This window comes from Hemicordylus capensis, chromosome 1 (assembly GCF_027244095.1).
Source record: "Hemicordylus capensis ecotype Gifberg chromosome 1, rHemCap1.1.pri, whole genome shotgun sequence".
Taxonomy (NCBI): Eukaryota; Metazoa; Chordata; class Lepidosauria; order Squamata; family Cordylidae; genus Hemicordylus; species Hemicordylus capensis.
In genome coordinates, this window is record NC_069657.1 from 44,202,380 (window position 1) to 44,223,264 (window position 20,885).

The 20,885-nt window shown below is 44.1% G+C and overlaps 1 protein-coding gene across 1 annotated transcript; it reads left to right on the forward strand.

Annotated features, from left to right (window-relative positions):
- The first annotated feature begins 974 nt into the window (after positions 1–974).
- DIO2 (iodothyronine deiodinase 2) lies at positions 975–18,525 on the forward strand. Its single transcript, XM_053286907.1, has 2 exons — positions 975–1,748; positions 17,923–18,525. Exons 1-2 carry the CDS (start codon positions 1,527–1,529, stop codon positions 18,523–18,525), a joined length of 825 nt encoding a protein of 274 aa, XP_053142882.1. The 5' UTR covers positions 975–1,526.
- The last annotated feature ends 2,360 nt before the right edge of the window (positions 18,526–20,885 follow it).

The following is a 20,885-nucleotide window of genomic DNA, read 5'->3' on the forward strand; positions in this document are numbered from 1 at the left end:
ATAGGGTGCACTTTATTAAATGAAAATTTTAAAAGAAAAAACAAAGCATAATGGTAGAAATGGCAGAATTATTTTTTTCTAAACAAAACAGAAGATTATAAACTAGGTTTTGTAGTTCTCATGGAGCATCTGAATCTTCCAGAGGAAATGATGCTCCCCTTGGAGTAAAGCAATGTATTATTCTTAAGGAAGCGGGGGTGGGGTAGATCCTTATAAGTAAATGCAATCCCTTGTAGCATTATAATTAGAATGTGAGGCACCCTGCTTTACATCAGTACCCAGTTCAGCAACTGTATTTTCGAGGAACTTTAGTTGCAAACAAAAGCTCAGCTGAGACTTTATTCCTCCACCCCCCCCCCCTTTAATTCTCTTCCACATCAGCAGATGAAGTCAGACCTGGGTGTTCCTTGTGTTTCCTTAAGTACTGAGAAGACGACAAAAGATATTTAAAACAGCACATGCTTTTGTACTTGATGGTTGTGGGAGGGAAGCATACCAAAATATGCCCTTTGCTAGGATGCATCAGCTCTCATACCTTCCTGGAAAATACAAAAGGGCAAAATAATAATTTTTGAAATCCTTAAGAATTTTTTTTTGAAAGCCTTTCCTAAACAATAGAAGACCCTGTTTCTGTGTCACTTTCCACGTCATATGAAAACATTTTTCCCAGTTTAAAAGCATGGGGGGGGGCATCAGAGGTATCTAGAGTTTTTTCCCCCCCTGTTCCTTTTTTTAACAACAAAGCAAAGTTCTTCCCTTCCCACTCCCTTCTCTTTCCTTTAAAAAAAAAAAAAAGAGTTTTGAGAATTTCACTTTTCTATTCACTGCAGTCCTGGCCAAAGTAAAGCCCTCTTTTACATTGACGTCAAGATCTTTACTAAGATTAGGGTTTCATTTCTCTATTGCAGCAATTAGCCTGGGAATGTATAAAAGGCTTCAGGGAAGCAAGCTAGAACTCCAGAGGGAAAGCACTTTGTACCACAGACAGATAGCGAGAGGGAGAGAAGAGACTGGCAGGGGAGAGAACAAGTCCGGAGTGAGTGTGAGAAGAGCAGAAAGTCTGTGTGTACAAAGAGCATTTTCCCCCAAAAGTGTTGTTTCACCTGATAGCTTTGGTGATGAAGTAGAGAGCTGCTTAGGGCTTAAATAGCTGAGAGTTATTTCAGAAAAAAGTTAACAGTTGTTCTGCTTCAGTTTTAGAACTGCAAGCAGTTGGCAGCACAGCTGTCTCTCTCTTTAACAGACTGAAAAGGGCTACTGGCTACAGAAAAAAAACACACCACAGTTTGACTTAGAGTTTCTGAAAAATTAAAAGCAGTTCAGGGTGGAAAGACTTTCACGCTGAGGTTTTGAGTTATGCTTTTTTAACCAGCTTCATTGCACTGAGACAACTTTATGAGAAGAGACAGGGACACAATGAGTTTTTAAGAAGCACCTTGAATTTTATTGTTGTTGTTGTTTTAACGAGGGTACAGGGCATGACAAGGGAACTCAAGGGAAGCCTTTGAAGAGCAGCAGCAAGAAAGATGGGTCTGTTAAGTGTGGACCTGTTGATCACGCTTCAGATCCTGCCGATTTTTTTCTCCAACTGCCTCTTCCTTGCACTCTATGACTCGGTGGTCCTCTTGAAGCACATGCTGCTTCTCCTGAGTCGCTCCAAGGCTGCACGTGGTGAGTGGCGAAGGATGCTTACATCGGAGGGGCTGCGCTGCGTCTGGAATAGCTTCCTCCTAGATGCCTACAAACAGGTGGGTTGGTGGACATGCAGGGTGGAACTGGGGTGTTGAAGACAAGGGTTCTGAGGTGGGGAGAAGAAGTTTCCATTGCTAATAGAAGTGGGGAGAAGATGCATATAAAGTTTATCACCAACCCTTAAAGACATGAAGTATCATGATCATGGCTATTTAGCACAAAGGCTAGCAGTGCCAGGATGTGACCTCTGAAATTTCTGCCTCCCAATTCTGAGCTTAGCTTGTTAAAATATGTGGCTTCATTAAGATTTTTTTTTCTTTTTTTGTGAAATCCATTCCAGTTAAGCTGTATGGGTTTAGTTATTCTGTATGAACCTTTTCAAATAGATTTATTTCTGTGTTGCTCAGCTCCTGTCCAGTTAGTAGCAGTCTGTCAACTCTTTCTGGAGCCTTAACTGTTAATAGTAACTAAATTGTTGGTGCATTTTTTTTGCTGTAGCAATAATATACTTCTGCTAATGCTCTGGTTGCACAGTATTAAATACAGAAACACAACATGCTGGATTTCTGCATGTTTCCCTTTTGATTGTAATAATAGGCTTTTCATGGTATAAATATGTGCAAGAATCAGAATATTCCACCTTTACAAATAACAAAATTAGCCCTGAGAGAGTAATATTTTGTTGATCGTATGTGACACATCCTGCTGATTTCAAGTGTCTAGACAGAACTTAAATTAAATGATTTCCTAAATGCCAACACAAATGGATTGCTTTTGTTCCTATTTTGCAGATGGGGAAAGTGAGGGGAACAAAGTTAATGTCAGAAATTTGTTCTGGGCAACTGCAGAGCTTTACAGTGGAGCTAACATTAAGAGCACAAGCTCCACATGGGGAGACAGAGAGGCAACAGTAAAGTTATCAGAACAGTTAACGAACAGGAGGCCTTAAGCACTTGGGGTTAGTAACTGGTTTGGTGATCCTCAAAAAAATTCCAGCAACCCCCTCTGTTGACTCCAGTAACCTTCTTCTGGGAGCATGCAAAGATTGGGTGAATGTAGCGGTTTTCAGACTTGGGTCCCCAGATCATCCCCAACCATAATGATGACTTTCAGTCACTGAGGCTGGGAATGAATGATGGGTGTCATAGTCCTGGAAATCTAAGTTGCAGAAACCCCAAGGTTAACAGAAGCAGTGTACATTGAAACAATGCTCTTTTTCTTACCTGACAAGTTTTGACTTAACAGCTTGGTGTTACCCCATCTACCTCTGATAAGATTACTAACACATATATTAATGATGGGGAGTTATGTGCTTTTATTGGTGTAAGTAACAAAACACAAGTGTTAAGATAAGCTTTCAGGAGCTAGTAAAAGTCCCTCCCTTTGCATTCTAGACTGAAAACATTTGCAAAGACCTCAGCCTTTCAGAAGGGGTGAAATATCTGTGCACAATTCTGGGTATAAAACTGAATTAGTCAACATATTGTATAACAAAGGATCTTCTACTGCTAGTCTTGAAGTTGTTAAGTCCATTCCTCTTCATTACAGTATGTGAAGACATGCTAGATTCTCATCCATGACAAAGGCAATGATAGGGTCTTTCATATGAAAGAGTTGCACTGCCAGGAAACTGAAGTTGTTCTGGAGTAATCTTGCAGTCTAGCCTAATTCATTGGCATAGCTCATGGGTACTTCTGAGGAATCCCTTGCACCATGGAGAGCTCCCATGTTAAATCAAGAGTAATTCAGAGGATTAGATACCCTGGAATCATCTTCACATAAAATGTTTCTGATATGATGGGAAGGAGGTATCTGTGGAAACAGGTTTGCTCAATGAATACCCTCTAGTTATTCCAGATTTCTCCAAGAAAGCTTTTAATTGCACTCCAGAGCATATGTATATAGTTGACCCCCATGCTTAGAACTGGTCCACTGCTCAGAATTTCAGTAATAACTTGACATTTTCATACAGCAGACTAAAATCTTGGAAAATATTCTCTGCTTAAACTATGTACCACAAGCCTGCTTTGGAGTATAGCTTCTGACAAACTGTTCTGAAGTATGCACTTCAGTGCTCTGGAGCTGCACTTTGAGTGCCAAGTTGCCCATGATCCTGCAGGGGTGAAAACAAATAGGCAGAATGAAAGTGGACTGAAGCAACATAGTGGGTTAGTGGAATAAATCCTGGCTCCTCAGTCCCCTCCTCCAGTATGGTAATTTGTGGTGAATCTGGGGTTTTTGAATCATAACAACAGTATAACTACCTTTTTGGTCAATGCATCCTATGTGGTTGAAGTGCTAAACATATTGTGAATAGCTGCTGTCTATTTGCATGCATATGCACAACGCCCACACTTATGCAAATGTAACATATATAGTATCCTAAAAGTATGCATACTCTTAAATCAATAAAAAACTGGGCCAGCACTAATTTTCCTGTTTTGTATTTTTTCAAAGGATGGGATACAAAGGATGTAACCCTTATGTGATTTTTTCCCTTGCATTTTCATGGTCACACTCATACCTATATTGAAGATTCATATGGGAAAATGAAACAGGCATTCAGAGAGAGAGAGAATGCACTGTAAACTCCCAGAGAGAGAAGGAAGTTTATAGAAAGAACATGTTGTATAGCCCTTGATAAAGTCATCTTGTATCTCTTCCTTGTAGCCTTGAGCAACAAGGAGAAAGGAAGAAGCAGTCAGGAGCTTGGATCTCATTTCCATGAATGGTGTTTCCAGTTTTCAAACACTGCACTACTAATGTGTTTGAGCAACACCCAACTTCTCTGCTCTGTTGTGTAATGAAGTATGAGGTGATAAGATCTCATTCTACAAGGGACTTGTGGAAGGCCAGAATGTGATGTAGAAGAACAGGGTGAAATGGATAAAGAGAAACCCTGTGGAAGGCCAGACAACGGAGGTGGAGCGGAAGGCAAAGGAGAAGCTCTCCTTTTACGAGGCTTTATTTTAATTAAAAGAATCACCTTAACTAGTATCAATTCCAGATGTGAGATAACTTCTTCATCTTTTTTGTAAGATAACTCAGGCAGCAGAAGCAGACACCTTAATGAAGTCACATTGTTAGGGAACTAGCACTTATGGCATTAATAACCGGCAAGTGCTAAATTTAAAGGGTGTGCATGTGTATTTGTGTTATGTATGTGTGAAAAGTGTTCTGTAATGGGCTTGTCAATTCATACTGTGTATGTTGCTAATGTGGGCATACGTTGATTCTGTTTCATTAGAAAGGGCTTTTGGTTACTCTTTCATGTTTGTTTAATTTCCCCACTCATGTATATTTTTACCCAGCTTTAGAAGGTTTCTACATACTTGCTGAACTTTGCTTTCTGATTTGAACACCTGCCAGATTCAATGTGGATTTTTGCTGCACTGTTCTCTCCTTATCATTTGAATAGCAGCCCCTAGGAGGGAAGCACACCCTCCTGTGTTACACAGAGAGGTTCTTTATAACAAGGCTAATTATCATAATGAGGGTTAATAGAGCTAGTGTTTAAGGCTGGGTATCTCTCTTTACATTTAAAGGACAGAGTTCAAAGAGAGGGCTTGTTTTGAGGATACCTCATGGTCTCCCTCCAAAGGGTTCTGTAGTGCTGCTGGATGCCTTTAGGATGAAAAAGGCAGCTGTATTCCATCACATATTTAGAGAGTGATGCGACTACTGGGAAAACATCATTATGAAAACCCCTGATTGTATATGTTAAGGATATCCACAATATTCCTAAGTTATATAGGTCATCCGGATGTGTGCCAATATAGACTTTGCGGTAGGTGATGCCACCATATTTGATTTATACACAATGACATATATTTTTATAAGTAATGCAGAAAACCTACCACTGGAAGCCACTGAGGCTCTTTGAAAAACTTGTTTTCTTGTATCAGGTTATGCTTCAGCACTGTGTGGAGCCTGATTTTATGAAGTCCTGTACACAAGAAGGAAATGAATAGCAAAATCATTTTCAAGCAGCTTCACATTGTAGTTCTGGAGAAGGATGGTGCTGATATACGTGCCCCAGTGCTGTGACATATCTAAAGCAAGTATTGAGGTGAGTCTCATGATCAGTGAGACTTGCCAGAAGGGGGTTTGTGGAAAGAACGGGCTTAGTTAGTTAGCTCTCCCCGCAGATGATCAGAAGGCAGCCCTGGGTGGCCGGATTGGCTGCCCACATGACTGCTGGTTCTGTCACGGAGCTGGTGGGGGCTGCGATGAATGGGGTCCGCGCTCACGCGGGGCATCCTGGAGAGACCCCTGAGCCCAGGAGGCTGCTTGCAGCCTCCTGGTGGGGGGTCTACTCGTATGTTGCCATGTGATGCGGCAACACACGAGCAAAAAATATGCAGTTAACAGAGCGCTCATTCCATTAACCTCATCTTAGGGGAAGGGTATTTTTGTGGGCTAGCTGCCGGGAGCCACACAGCTCCCACTGCAGCACACGACTGCCCAAAAGCGAGCTAGGCTCCCTTAGCCCACCTTTGGGCGATCGTGAGAATCTCCTCATTGTGTATTAAACTTCACTGGAAAGCCAGAATCCCATTATGTCTATGGATGGTGATTCTGAGCCTTAGTTGCATCTGCGCAAAGAACCCGAAATCTTGGGTGGGTTACAAGGGACTTTCCTGCCATGAGCACTTTATGGTGATCTTCAGATCAGTGTGGGAGTTTCATCAAGTCCCACAAAGCCATCTATTTGTTCCATCCTGTGTTTTCAGCTAAGGTAGCAGGGGTCTATAGGGCCAGGTCAGGATGGAACTAGATTCAGGCTGATGCAATTCTAATCTTTATAGATCCAGAGCTTACTCTTTTAGGCTCTTGATCCCTGGCCACTCAGAGAGGCTCTACACATGACCAAGGTGCAGAGCCTCAAGGGGTCTGGAGGGGGGGCGGGTTGGCTTACCACACTCCCTACACACGAGCAGTCGCTTGTTGCTGGGTGGCCAGATCGGCCGCCCAGATGAATGGTGGCTTCTTTCGGTCGCTCCCACACCCAGCTGCAGCTCTCTGGGGAGCTACAGGGGTCGGGGGAAGGGGAGGACTACCGCACAGTGCCCGGGCCCCTGGAGCTCCAAGATGGCACCACGCAAGTGTGTGGTGCCTTCCTGCCCCCCTCCCACCCTGAGTGTGTCAGCCACTCCATTAACCTTGTTTAGTGGGAGGCTTACTTAGGCAGGTTAGATGCTATGGGACCACTGGGCTCACCCACGAGCCCAGTGGTTCTGACGATCGCTAGAAACTGGGCTGGGCTCCCTTAGCCTGGATTCTAGTGATCATGGGAATAGCTTCAGAATTTTTGACTTAAGAGGGCAAGGTTTCCTGAATCTAAAGGGAACCAAGTCAATGAGGCTGTTCACGTGCACACCAAAAACCAGGCTTGGCTGCCTAAGTCTGATCTTTGCTGCATATGTAAACTGCTGGGAGCCATGTGGCTCCTGGAGGTGGCGCAGCAGCAAACCCGCTTAGGGAGCCCACCACTTAGTCAGGGTTAAAGGCACAAGGGCACCCTTAACCGGGACTAACAGATCGTGTGTCGGTGCCACATGGCTCCATGTGGCACCCATACACCAGCAGCCTGCCAGCCAGTTGAGAAAATCCCCATAATGTACCACACACTCATGCAGTGCATTATGGGAGTTCCTGGGGCCTTCTGGCCCCCAAAGCTCCATGCTGCCCGGAGCAGCCAGCAATCGTATGGGCGGATGATCTGCCACCCAGCAACGGCAAGGAGATCATCAGCAGGAGAGGTAAGCATACTGAGGCTTCTTCCCCTCGCCCCTTTTGAGCCCTTTCTCCCAATCATGAGAAAGGGATCATTGAATGTATGCCAGCTTCAGTTTAGTTACGTGGATGTGATTTGCATTGAAAGGAATTAAGATGATCCAAGATTAAATGTTTTGCATTTTACAGCTCAGATCAGTGAATTTCTGGGAGAAAATGTTTGAAGGTGTAGATGGTAGTAGGGAGGCATTTTTCCCCCCATTGACTCTGCAGTCTAAGAAATTTAGTGGGTGCTGCACTTGCCTGTTTATTCCAGAGCTTCTCAGGCTATGGCAACTTTTCTGTTTGCTTGCCTCTTCTGTGAAAAGGACTGACACAGAGATCAAGAGAGGTTGGCCCCATCTACAGTATCAGCACTGAGCAGAAACTGTGTAAGGGCAATGCATGTCATGAGCTGATGATTGTCTAAATTTGGTGGAAATCTAGGAGGGGTCAGGCCACTCTCTCTCTCCCAGTCTAATAGAATGTCAGTTCCCCCACTTACAGCAGTGTAGTGTGTACAAATGTATATGTGTACAAATGAGATGGCGGACATGTGAACATTTGAGGTTTAAATGGGAACCGATTTGGACCAAATTTTGTACACTTGTAGGGACACATAGGGACACCTCAGTCACATAGTTTGTGATGATGTCATCCACCCAAATTCAAGATGGCAGATGCATGAATGTTTGAGATGCAAGTGGGCTAACTTGTGAACTGCCTAACCAATTTGGACCTAATTAAGGACAGCAAAAGGAAAGTAGGCAGATTAGTTCTTCCTAGAACAACTTGTTTGCTCTTATTAAAAACCCTAGGAGCCCTTTTTCATGATCAGCAAGAAAGGGCAACAGGGCCTAGCAGGGAGGAAGCCTTAAAAGGCTTACCTCCCCACAGACAAGGGGAGGTAAGACAAGGGCTCTTTCTTCAGTGGGCAGATCACCCACCCATATGATTACTGGCTACTGCTGGTAGCTCGGAGGGTCGGGGTGCTGAGATGCATCACACCATGTTGCCCCAGCCCCAGAGCTCCAATAATGCACCACACAAGTGTGTGGTGCATTGTGGGGCTTTCCCCTCCCCTCCCCAAAGCAGGCCAGGAGAAGCCAGGGCTGACAGATGATAAGAAAAATGGGTTTAGAAGATCACCTCCTCTCCTGACTAACCTCATTTAGGAGGGTGGCTTCAGAGACGGGTTTGCCAATGAGGCACCGATGGGATCAAGCACTATCCTGTTGGTACATATGTGGAAGCAAAACTGGGCTGGGCTTCCTTAGCCTGTTTTTGTCTGCACATGTGAATAGCTTCTAGGATTGACTGATTGATTCTTCCTCTGAGTGTGCAAGGCTATCTTTGTGTTGAGGTATATGTGTACAAATGAGATATGAAAAACAAAGAATCATAGGAAACTGCCTTATTCCAAGTCATACCATTGGTCCATTTGGTTCAGTACTGTCTATATAGACTAGCAGCGGCTTCTTCAAAGCTGCAGGCAGGAATCTTTCTCAGACCTATCTTGGAGATGCCAGGGAGGGAACTTGGAACCTTCTGCACACAAACATGCAGGTGCTCTTCCCAGAGTGGCCCCATCTCCTAAGTGGAATATCCTACAGTGCTCAGTGACATGTAGTCTCCCTTTCAAATGCAAACCAGGGTGGACCCTCTTAGCAAAGGGAATAATTCATGCTTGCTGCATGCTTCAAAGTGATATAAATGTTCATATCGCTAAGTGCATAAGTCTCCAAGTTTTGTTTTGTTTTTGGTCTTTGATTTGGGAAAATTACCATCAGAAATCTAGTCTGATGATAGGAACAACCCTTGGCTGCTTCTCCTCACTTCTTGGATGCACTTGTTTCTAGAGGGAGGTGCCTACAATTACTTCCCAGAATGTCATCCCAGTACAACAGATCCTAACATGAGAGACACGGTTGCATAGCGTCACTGCAGAAGCAATATTTACAAAGGCAGACAAAGCAGTGTAAAGAATAATTGATGGGTTTCTTTCTGACTTTTGTCTGTTTGACACACCAGTGGGAGAGTACGCTGTTTTGGCAGGCTTTTAGGGCAGTGGAACAAGGTCTCTTAGCCTAAGCCCTTCTGCTTTCATCATCTTTGCTTACTTTGGCCTGGAGTTCAAGGAAGTTTGACTTTCTTTGTATTTCACAGCAGTGAGAGTATCTTATGAAAGAAATTCTCAGTTTTTTTAAAAAAATTGCCCAGTAGTTCTAGGTCCAAAATAACTTTATTAGATGTTTATTAAGAAATAGTAAGTCATTTATTCCATGCTGATGCTGACAATAGTTGTGCTTCTTACATACTATCTCAAGTGCAAGAATCAATTGTTTAGGCACAAACATTTGCAAACTGTTTTTAAAAAGCAGACCACAAATTGCTTCCTATGTAGTTTTGGGAGGGTGAACTCTCTCACTCCAAACCTGTGCATGAGAATGTTCTCATATCCATCACTGCCCCCAAATCCTCTGAGGTTGAAAGGAAAGGATGTCATCGTGGACTTGAGGGAATGAAATATCTTTCTGTTGATATACAGTATGGATTTAACCCTCTGATCTTCCACATCCACTTCCTGAGCTTCTTTGATTACAAATTTACTTCCTGAATTGATCTTGGAAGTTCCCACTCTAATTTCTTTCCAGTTCTGGCCTGCACATCAAACCCTGCTTCCACTAAGAAGCCGGCGGACCGACAGTATTTGTAAAGAATGTTCTATGGTTGTTGGGTGGTTCCTGCTTCTTTCCTTTAAGGGATATTTTTCTCATTCGGTTGCAAAAAGAGAAGATTTGGATGATAGGACCTTTATTTGTTTAGCACATAATGAATGATCTAATAACCGAGAAATCTTATTGTCAAGTCAAAGTCACGACTTATGGAGTAGGTCTTACCACTTTGCCAGTTTTAAATCTTGCCCCCTTTTCCATCTTCAGGGGTGGCACTCATTCAGATCTCTCATTTCTCCCTTTTGTTCCACCACTGTCACCACAGGTGCTCTTCCCTAAGTACTCAAAATTCTGTTCTGGCAAAAAACTGTGGACAAGCGTGGCTATATCCTTATATAATCCCAGCTTGCTCTCTTACTGCTTTCAGATAACCAGGAAGCAGTAAAAGAGGCTGTAAAGACTTTACATAGCACTGTCCCATTATATAGTACTTCCCACTATCTGTAGTTTCCTTTTTTCCCTTTTCTTGCCAAAAACAAAGGATTCAAGCCTAAAAGAAGTGAAGGAGACAGCCATACATAGCAGGCATAGGGGGCGAGCGGGGGAGGAAGCTGACTTAGGAAGATGCCTTATAGCGAGTCAAACCATTGGCTGATCTTGCTCAGTATTGTCTACACCAGTTGCTCAACCACCAGTCCATGGACTGGTATTGGTCCGCAAGGTGTTGGGTACCAGTCTGTGAGGCATTACTAATAAAAATCAACCCACCCCCCCCAAAAAATCGACATGGCGGGGGCTGGAGGGAGCTCTCCCGAGCTCATTTCCTTGAAATGAACTTTATCCAGTATCAAGGGCTGCTTGGAAATGAGCTCTGGAGAGCTGACCGAAATTGTTTTGGGGGTGGGTGGGGGCAAGGGGGATGACCCCCTTACTAACTGCTGGTCTGGGAAACTGCACACAAATAATGTACAGGTCCATGATTCCAAAAACATTGAGAAACACTGGTACACTGACTGGCAGCAACTCTCCAAGTTTTAATACTAGCTTAGCTCAGCTTAACTCTTTTCCCTCTACTGCTAAGCTCTGCTCCCAAAGCACAGCAAGCAAGACTCTGAAGTTCACTGCTGGGTCCTAGAGAAGAGGCTGCACTTCTCTTTGTCCTTCATCAATCAGTCGTGGATAAAACCAATAATCTTTCCTGACCATCCTTGGGAGGGCTCAGCACTCCCTGGCCAACCTTGGAGTGCTACCTTCCTTTGCCACCCCTCTTCCAGTTGGATCCGCACCCAGTTGCAATATCTTGATGGGTGCAATTTTCCAGATGCTGACCGACCGCCAGATTAATGCATTGCTCGTACTGCTAACACTGCACTGGTCCTAGTGGGGAAGGGTGATTTTCATCAATCTCCCCTTCCCTCTGAAGCCAACTGTGACTCTTGAAAATATGTCTCTGAGAGTTGTGCAACCCTCAGGAACATATTTTTGGGAGTCGCAGTGGGCTTCAGAGGGAAGGGGAGATTGATGAAAAATGCCTGGTCCCCATGGCACATATGTACTTCGTTAATTTGGATGTCAGTCGCCATATGCAGCTAATGTAATCCCTGAGCAATTTAGCATAACTTTGGGTCCTGCTGGAAAAAACACAATCGTAGCTTTGAATTGTATCCCTGCCAGTGGCTGATGAGAATATGGATGAATCACCGAGAAACGGCAGGTTCCTAAAGGGTTGCATGCCTGTGAATGGAACAAAATCAAAGCATTTGAAAGCTCAAGGGGATTCCATATACTGCCCTAATGCACCATGTCTGTGCTTAAATGGTCAGTGCCGCCACGGCCTGCTAATTATCTGGCAACGTCTATTTTCTGCAGTGAGTTGACACAGCCTTCTGCAGAGCTCAGAAGCCTCTAATGATGGGCTTAAAAAACATCAGTGTACAGGATCTGAAAAGGGTGACAATTTTGTCCTCTAAAACGAGGCAGAGAAAAGTGTAAACGTTGTTATGCTTTGTTCATGGGTGTTTGATGAACTATGTTACTACAGTGGCAAGTTCTATTTCTGGTCAGTGGCTTATGAATGGGCCTCTTATTTCCCTACCTCTGCCGCCTCATTTTTCAATCTGCATGCAAAAGCAACACTAATCATGCCTTTGCCACTGAGTGCAGCTTTAAAGTGAGATCCTTTGAGTCTGGGCAGTTAGCTAACTTCAGGTTTGGCCTTATGAACAAAGAGAAAATATAAGAATTGCCTGGATGGCAGGGGCGTAGCTAGGGGAGAAGGGGCCTGTGTTCACCCCTTTCTCTGGCGGCCCCTGGAATGAGGGATATAGGGAGTGATGGAGCTGGGGGGCCCTCAGGAGCTGGGGGGCCTAGGTTCTTTGAACCCATCTGCTCAATTATAGCTACACCCCTGCTGCCTGGATCAGAGCAAACATCCATCCAGTTTGCTCTCCTGTCTAGCATCTGGAATTCTCAGAAACAGGCGTGGTGATAGTGACCCAGTGTTGTTTCTTCTCCCCATTATCTGGCAGTCGTGGTATATTGCCTCTAAAAATAGATGTTTAATTTTAGCTTATAATGCTAATAGCCAATACTTCAAATATGTCCAATCCTTTAAAAAATGCATCTATGCATTGGCATACCTTGTGGCAATGAATTCCATAAATCAGTTATGCATTGCATGAGGAAATCGTCTCCTTTGTTTATCCTGCACATACTCTCTAACCGTTTCATTGGATCATCCTGAGTTCTTATGTTTTCAGAGAGATGGCTCTCTTCAGCTTTGAGTTCCGTTGCTTAGATCAGTGTTTCCCAACCAGTTTGCTGTGGCACACTAGAATGCTGTGAGCCACTGGCCGGTAGGACTCGCTCCCCTCTTTTGGAGCTGACTCAGTCCCTTATGCACCAAGAGGGACACGTCCTTCCCAGTGCATTATGTAGCAAGTCATCTCCAGAAAGGATGTAAGAGGAACCTATGAATAAGAATAAAGAGGATGAAGGAAGTGGAAATAAATAAATTAATCTCAAAGTGTGTGTGTGTGTGTGTGTGTGTGTGTGTGTGTGTGTGTGTGTGTGTTTTTAATGTAAGTGTGCCTTGGAGTGAAAAGGGTTAGGAAACACTGAATTAGATTATTTGAGATAGTCGTGTATGGGTAACTTCCTAGCTTCCCTGTAGAAGAGAATGAGACGAGATAAAATCACAGCCCAGTTTCTGTGTCAGCCCCCCAAGCAGGCACATGCTGTAGTTGACTGGTTAGCACAGAAGTCCATGATTACACAAATGCTGGAGCCAGAGTTATTGCGTGTGAGGGAAATTCTCTGGGTTTGTTTCTCAGAACGGCTCTCTTGCCTGCCTTTGTCTGTAATTTCAAAAGAGGTTTGGCAGAGCAATAATTTTTATTTTTTTGGATGACATTTCATTGTGGAGTGTTGTGGGTATCTTTCCAAGAGCTAATTCCTCCCCCCTTTTCAATAATGAATAACAACAACAAAGAAACAAAAAAGCCCCACAAAGCAGATGATCGGTGAGGATGTCAATCCCATTCCTGAGGCTGCTAGAATAAAGAGGCCCTTTGGGGAATGTTAGAGCTTCATCAAGACCAATTAGCAGGAGATGCTGCTGGTTGTGTCTGAGAATTAACTACTGGGCAGGGTTGGTTTTTTGGAGTGGCTAATGCTAGCACAGAACAAGGCACCGACCTAATTACTCTACTGCAAGAGCAGAGGAGGCCTTGTGAAGGCTGGCTTGGCAAGCCTTTCTCATTAAGGACAAAATCTCCAAACAAACACAAGGACTCCGAGTAGCAAAAAATTAACACGATAGGTAACCTGTGGCCATGCGATTTCCTTTGTTGCTGTGGGAAATGCAGTGATGCTAGCCATACCAGAAGATGGCTTGGGTACTTTCCAGATATGTGATGACGTGAAACCAGGTATTATTTTGTTTCCAAATATGTTGATCTTCGTCCCTTTGTTTATAAGGTACTGCATTTAGGAGGGAGGCACAGACACCACCCTTCCATTGTTGGAACATAATTAAACCAATGCCCTTGACACCAAAGGGCAGAGGTGCACCTAGGTAATTTTGGAGCCTGGACCTAAAGGCCTTTGGAGCCCCCCCACCCCCACTGCAAGTTAGGCATAATTTTTCAACATGTAAGTTCTTGAGGGCAAAAACCACACCGCCCGGGAGAGACTGAAGAGGATTTGGGGGTCCCCAGGGTGTGTGGAGGCCCTGGACTTTGGCCCCAAAGTCCAGGGGTAAGAGTGCCTCTGACAAAGGGGCTTAGTGTATGTATGTATGTATGTATGTATTTTATCATATTTTTATAATGCCTGATATGTATATCTCTAGGCAGTGTACAAAATGTAAAATATTTATAAGTCACAAATTAAAATACATGACAGTAAAATAATAGAATAAAATTATTAAAACAAGTTTTTAAAATTATTAAAATTAATTCTAATAAAAGCCTGAGAGAACAAGAGGGTCTTGAGGTTCTTCCTGAAAACAAACAAAGAAAGAGATGCTATTATTTCAGCAGGAAGCTTACCGTATATACTCGAGTATAAGCCGATCTGAATATAAGCTGAGGTACCTGATTTTACCTAAGAAACCAAAAAACTGATTGACTTGAATATAAGCCTAGAGTGGGAAATGCAGCAGCTACTGATGAGTTTCAATAATCAAAATAAATGCCAATAAAATTACATTAATTGAGACATCAGTGGGGTATATTGTGACCAGTATGTACGGTACCTTATTACAGGGGGACATTTTAGCACGGGCAGATAGATGACTCGAGTATAAGCCGAGGCTGATTTTTCCAGCACATTTTGGGTGCTGAAAAATTCGGCTTATACTTGAGTATATACGGTATTCAAAAGCCCTGGGGCAGCCACAGAGAAAGCCCAGTCCTGGGTGGCCAGTAAACGAGCTGGTGGCAACCTTAACCAGACTTCTCCAGAAGATCGTAACAGGCAGCAGGGATTATGACAAAGCAGGCATTCTCTCAAATAGCCTGGACCCAAGCCATTAAGGGCTTTATAGGTAATAACCAGCACTTTCTATTTCACCCAGAAATATATTGGCAGCCAGTGCAGTTCTTTTAGAACCGGTGTTATGTATTCCCTTTGTGTTGTCCCAGAGACCAATCTGGCTGCCGCATTCTGGACCAACTGTAGTTTCTGGACTACGTACAAAGGCAGCCCCAGATAGAGTGCATTACAGTAGTCAAGCCTGGAGGTTACTAGCATATGTACCACTGCTTAAAGGTCATTCACCTCTAGAAAAAGACATAGCTGATGTATCAGCCAAAGCTGATTAAAAAAAACACTCCTGGCCACTGCCTCCACCTGAGAAACCAGGGAGAGCTTTGGGTCCAGGAGCACCCAAGATACGTACCTGATCTTTCAGGCGGAGCGTAACTCCATCCAGAACAGGCAGATTTAAACAGTTTCTCAGGTTCTGGCCTCCCACAGTCAGCACCTCCGTCTACCGGGGAGACCCAAGTTCAAATCCCCATTCAGCCATGATACTTGCAGGGTGACTCTGGGCCAGTCACTTCTCTCTCAGCCTAACCTACTTGACAGGGTTGTTGTGAGGAGAAACCCAAGTATAGTACACCGCTCTGGGCTCCTTGGAGGAAGAGCTGGATATTAAAAATGTGTACAAACAAACAAACAAACAAACATGTGTCTTATTTGGATTCAACTTCAGTTTGTTATCCCTCATCCAGCCCATTATTGCCTCCAGGCAGGCATTTAGGGAAGATATGAAGGAACCTCAATGATAACAATGTCCAACAGAATCAGGTCCTCCCTTCTCTACCATCTCCATGCAAGTTTTAAGCACCCATTCATTTTAAGAATAGCATTAAGTAGTACTGAAATGAAGGCACTATTGCACAGATTTCACTTTTCTTTTTACCCTCTGGATAATGCAAACAATGGGCCCATTCACATGATCATCTGGGCACATGATAAAGGAAAGAAAAGCTTGTTTTTTAGTGCTTGATGTAGCCTGCAAAAAAGCACATCCTGCATGTGGCAACAGCTGCACACTTACCATGGGCTGGGAGCCAAGATTTGTAGATTTTTCTGTGCCCAGTAATTGGTGGTTGTATGAATAGACCCTGAATTTCCTCAAACGGCCATTTCAGATAGGAGACAATTGTAAACATTCTCTGGCACTATATTTCCTACTGCAAAATCCTGTCCACCCTTTCTTGGGAGTAAGTCTCATTAAACTCAGTGGGACTTACTTCCTTGTGAGTCAGGTCGAGGATTGGGTGGCTAGGCAAAGATCATCTGGACTAGTCATTCTTTGAATCATTTCATTCATCCTCTATCTCTGGTTTTTTTGTTGTTTGTTAACATATATCAACAATTTGGTGGTATTTATGTCTTTTTTCTATTCCTCAGAAATTCTCTTTGAAGTTACTATGTCGTGATTGGTTGACTCTATCACATGGTTTTCCTTCATAAGTCTTGAGAAATGCACAGAATAATCATGTAATCAAAGGGGCTTTCATTTCAAGTTAACTGTTTATGCAAACATATCCTTAGTCATAAACAGCCACGTCTTGGCCTTGAAAGAAACCTCATATGAATAACACATCCTTATTCTGACTAGAATTTTTTTTTTTAAGTATCACTATTTCCATGATGTCCTAAGCCTTTAAGCTGGACTGTGTGTATTCTATGTTACCATGGGGTCTCAGTACAAATGCAGTGTGTAGACTATGTGGCAGACTTCTTGTCTTTATAATAAAATAGATTTCTGCTAGCCCTCATGGCTCAAGAGATGACTTGTACATATGGGGACAGTACCTACCAAAAATGTAGAAGCCAGGAAAGGGGGAGAAAGAGATGGGGGACTTTTTTTTTTAAAAAAAGTAACAATTCTAGTGCAATTCTATCACACTTTTGAGCAGTGGTGCACCTAGGTAATTTTTGTGCCCAGACTACCCCCCCTGAGAGCTCCCCCCCACCGTGAGGCTCCCCTTAAAAAAAATAACCTCACAAACCTGCCGCCGCTGCCCCACCACACCGAATCAGCGATCTTTCCCCCATAATTTTAGCTGCCATGCATGTGGCTGAGGGGGGTTGGAGATGAGCCAAGCAGGCCTCCCCCCTGTGGCAGCAGTGGCAGGTTGAGTGGTCTCTGGGCCTGTCTGTCCAGCCCAGCGGCCCTTAAGAACTGCAAAGCACTCCAGCGCATCTACACAGTTGAAACAGATTGTCACAAGCCCGTAACATCACGGGCTTGCGACCATCTATTCCAACTGCGCAGGCTCAAGGAAGCACCTTGCAGTTCCCCCCCACCCCCCACCGGCTTTGCACATGGTGGCTGAAATTATGGGGGCAGCAGCGAGGCGGCATGAAGTGGTAGCAGGAGACCCCCCTGAACATGTGGAGCCCTCTCGGACCTTGAATGCCATGGATGGGGCCCCAAGTTCCAGGGGTAATAGCACCTCTGCCTTTGAGTTGAAAAACTCAAATTAGTTGTCACAAATCAGTTAAACTGCAGAGTTAGTAATTGAACCCCAAATTACCACATTCACACTCACCCTCCTCACCTGATAATATCTCAAGACAAAACCAAGAGCTGAACAACATACTCCACTTATATAAATAGCTGAAGGCTAGGAAGAAATCCTACAGCATTTTTGTGAAGAAAATATAATGTTGAAGCAGTTGACTGTTATTTGTTTAGTGAGAGGGAACATGAAGGTAACAGATCATAGTTACTAAACACATCTTTCTTTGTTTTAAACATCAGGTGAAATTGGGTGGAGAAGCTCCCAATTCCAATGTGATTCACATAGTGAATGGCACTGATGACAGTAGCAGCAGCGGTGGCAGCAGCAGCAACAGCAGCAGCAGCAGATGGAAAACCTCTGGTGGGAAGTATGGATCTGAATGTCACCTTCTAGATTTTGCCAATTCGGAGCGCCCACTGGTGGTCAACTTTGGCTCAGCCACCTGACCTCCCTTCACAAACCAGCTGTCGGCCTTTGGCAAGCTGGTGGAAGAGTTCTCTAGTGTGGCTGACTTTCTGTTAGTTTACATTGATGAGGCTCACCCATCAGACGGCTGGGCCGCTCCTGGGATTTCATCCTCATTTGAGGTAAAGAAGCATAGGAACCAAGAAGACAGATGTGCAGCTGCTCATCAGCTTCTGAAGCGGTTTTCTTTGCCACCTCAGTGCAAGGTGGTGGCCGACTGCATGGACAATAATGCCAATGTGGCCTATGGGGTCTCATTTGAGCGTGTGTGCATTGTACAGAGACAAAAAATTGCCTATCTGGGGGGTAAGGGCCCCTTTTTCTACAACCTTCAAGAAGTTCGACTTTGGTTGGAGCAGAACTTCAGGAAGAGATGAAGTCCAGACTTAACAGTGAAGATGTGTTGAGAGTAGCGCCCCGTCAGCCTGATACAAAAGGGAAACAAGTTGCACCCTGTTTTCAATAGGCTCTCTTTGGCCTGTTGCAGAGGAGCAGGTCTAATAACAAGGTCAAAGGGACACAAGAGACAAACAAATTCTACAGGTGAATAAAGAATCAAATTCCCCTCGCCTTCACAAATGGGAGCTGAGAAATGTTTTGCCTTAAGTCAGAAAGACTGGTGAGATGAGATTTCTGTGCCGTGTGTAGTCTATCCTTGTTTTGGTGTGTTGGATGCAGAAGGAACCAAAAGCATTTCCACCAGTAAAATAGTTCATTATGGAGGTTATAATGTCACTTGATCAAGAGGTATATCTTTGTTCTCCTGTGCTTGCCCTGCTGTCCAACAACTGCCCTGCCTTGCAAATCAGCAAAACTTTAGGAATCTGAGGTTTGAAGCCCATATGTTATGTTTCCAACATAACATAGAACTCTTAATCTGTGATAGTGTGGTACGGCATCCTAGATACTACAAGTTCCTGCATCTGCTATGAACTGGCTAGTTTGTTGTCCTCTTACGCATTGCAAGAAGGAAGTAGTTCAGAACCGCAATCCTGGAATCTTTTAATCTTACTAGACTATGAGGTCATTTACACAATCAAAAACCGTGTTGTACCCAGGTTTGGGAGCTGTGTGCACTCCCAGCTTTTGGTTGTGTGGAAGCAAGGTAGGAAGCAAAGCTACTCAGGTTTTCCTCCTACCTTGCTTCCACACAATCACTTCTACCCAGGTTTTCCTCTTACCTTGCTTCCATGCAGCCGAAAATTGGGAGCAACAGATCTCTCAAACCCGGGTAGAACACAATTTTTGATTGCGTGAGTGTCCTCTATTGCTAGTTGATTCCAACCCTTTTGAAATAACAGGTTTGGGGATTGTATCCTGCATATTTATGTGTGAGGCCTGTATTGTGATCTCAGGCTCGAACTGAGTCTTAAACATTTTACAGCAATACGTTGTGTGAAAACTGCATAGGGCTGTTTCTGGAACTCAGGTTGCACTCAAAATCTAGCTTACTGATATCATGGTGGCAGAGCAGTACATTGTGCATTGGACCAATTTAGGGAACCTTGTTCCACTGGATTCTTGCAGCTTGTTTACAAAAATAATCACATACTCCGCAAAACAAGTTGACCTGAATTCATCTATGCACTCGTCTGCCTTACCAAAGCCAATTCACATAATTTAAAAATAGTATTCTGAAAGATCAAGTGATACTCTTATCATGTCTGAGCTTGGATACATCCAGGATGATTGGTCGGTACTACCCATTTCACACAACCAAGCCATTGTAATTGTCACAATTGTCATTAAAAAGCATGCTTATGTGAATCTGCAGCTATGAATGATAGTGAGGCTGTTTTCACGAACAGCCAAGAGCAGGCTAGGGCAGCTAACACCGGGCTTGGCTGCCTGTGGGAACCGCCAGGAGCCGCTCAGCTCCCAGCAGTGCCTCGGCGGCAAACCCAGTTAAGAAGCTGGGCTCTTAAATGAGGTTAAGGGAGTGAGTGCTCCCTTAACTCCATTCAGTTTGCCCATGTGTCAGTGCTGGCTGATGGGCAGCCACCCATCTCTGGGGGGATCCACACAATGCATCGCACACTAGTGTGGTGCATTTTGGGATTTCCGGAGACCGGGATGATACATCCTGACCCCCACACCTCTGCGCTGCCCATGGTAGCCATGGACCGTCTGGGCGTGTGATTTGTGTGCCAAGGAACTCCATGTTGCTCATCTGTAGGGAAGGTGAGCTTCTGCTGCTTTCTCTGCTGCCCACCCTCAAGCCCTCTCACTCAGTCGTGAGTGAGGGCTCAATGTGTTTGCATCTCAAACCATCATTCAAAGACATCGCTTTTAAAAAAAATCTTGTCAGCACAGCATCTTGTACTTAGACACAAGCTCATCTGATGAGAAGCGTCTCACTTGCTGCCTACTACCCCAACCTGAACTAGCCCTTAGGGCACATCCACATGACTATCTCTTGCACCTACAATTCCCCACCCAGTGGGATAACAGGAGGTTTTACCCTCTGGGATTCCAAGTGGTGGTGGGGGAACCAGCTAGGAAACTCTGCAGCATCTGTTGGACCCACATAGTCATATTTAGTTGTGTGGACCAGCATAGACAGAAGAACCTTGCAGGTGTGACCTCAGGGAGAAAATCTGCTGAAACTGCATCTGATCCCATAAATAAGAGCCATGTGGAAATCTCCAGAGGGTTCCCTTGCATATAACATTCTTCCTATACTGAGATAAGAACTGAGCAGAGAGAAAGATGAGCACACTGTCACTTTGGAATGGCA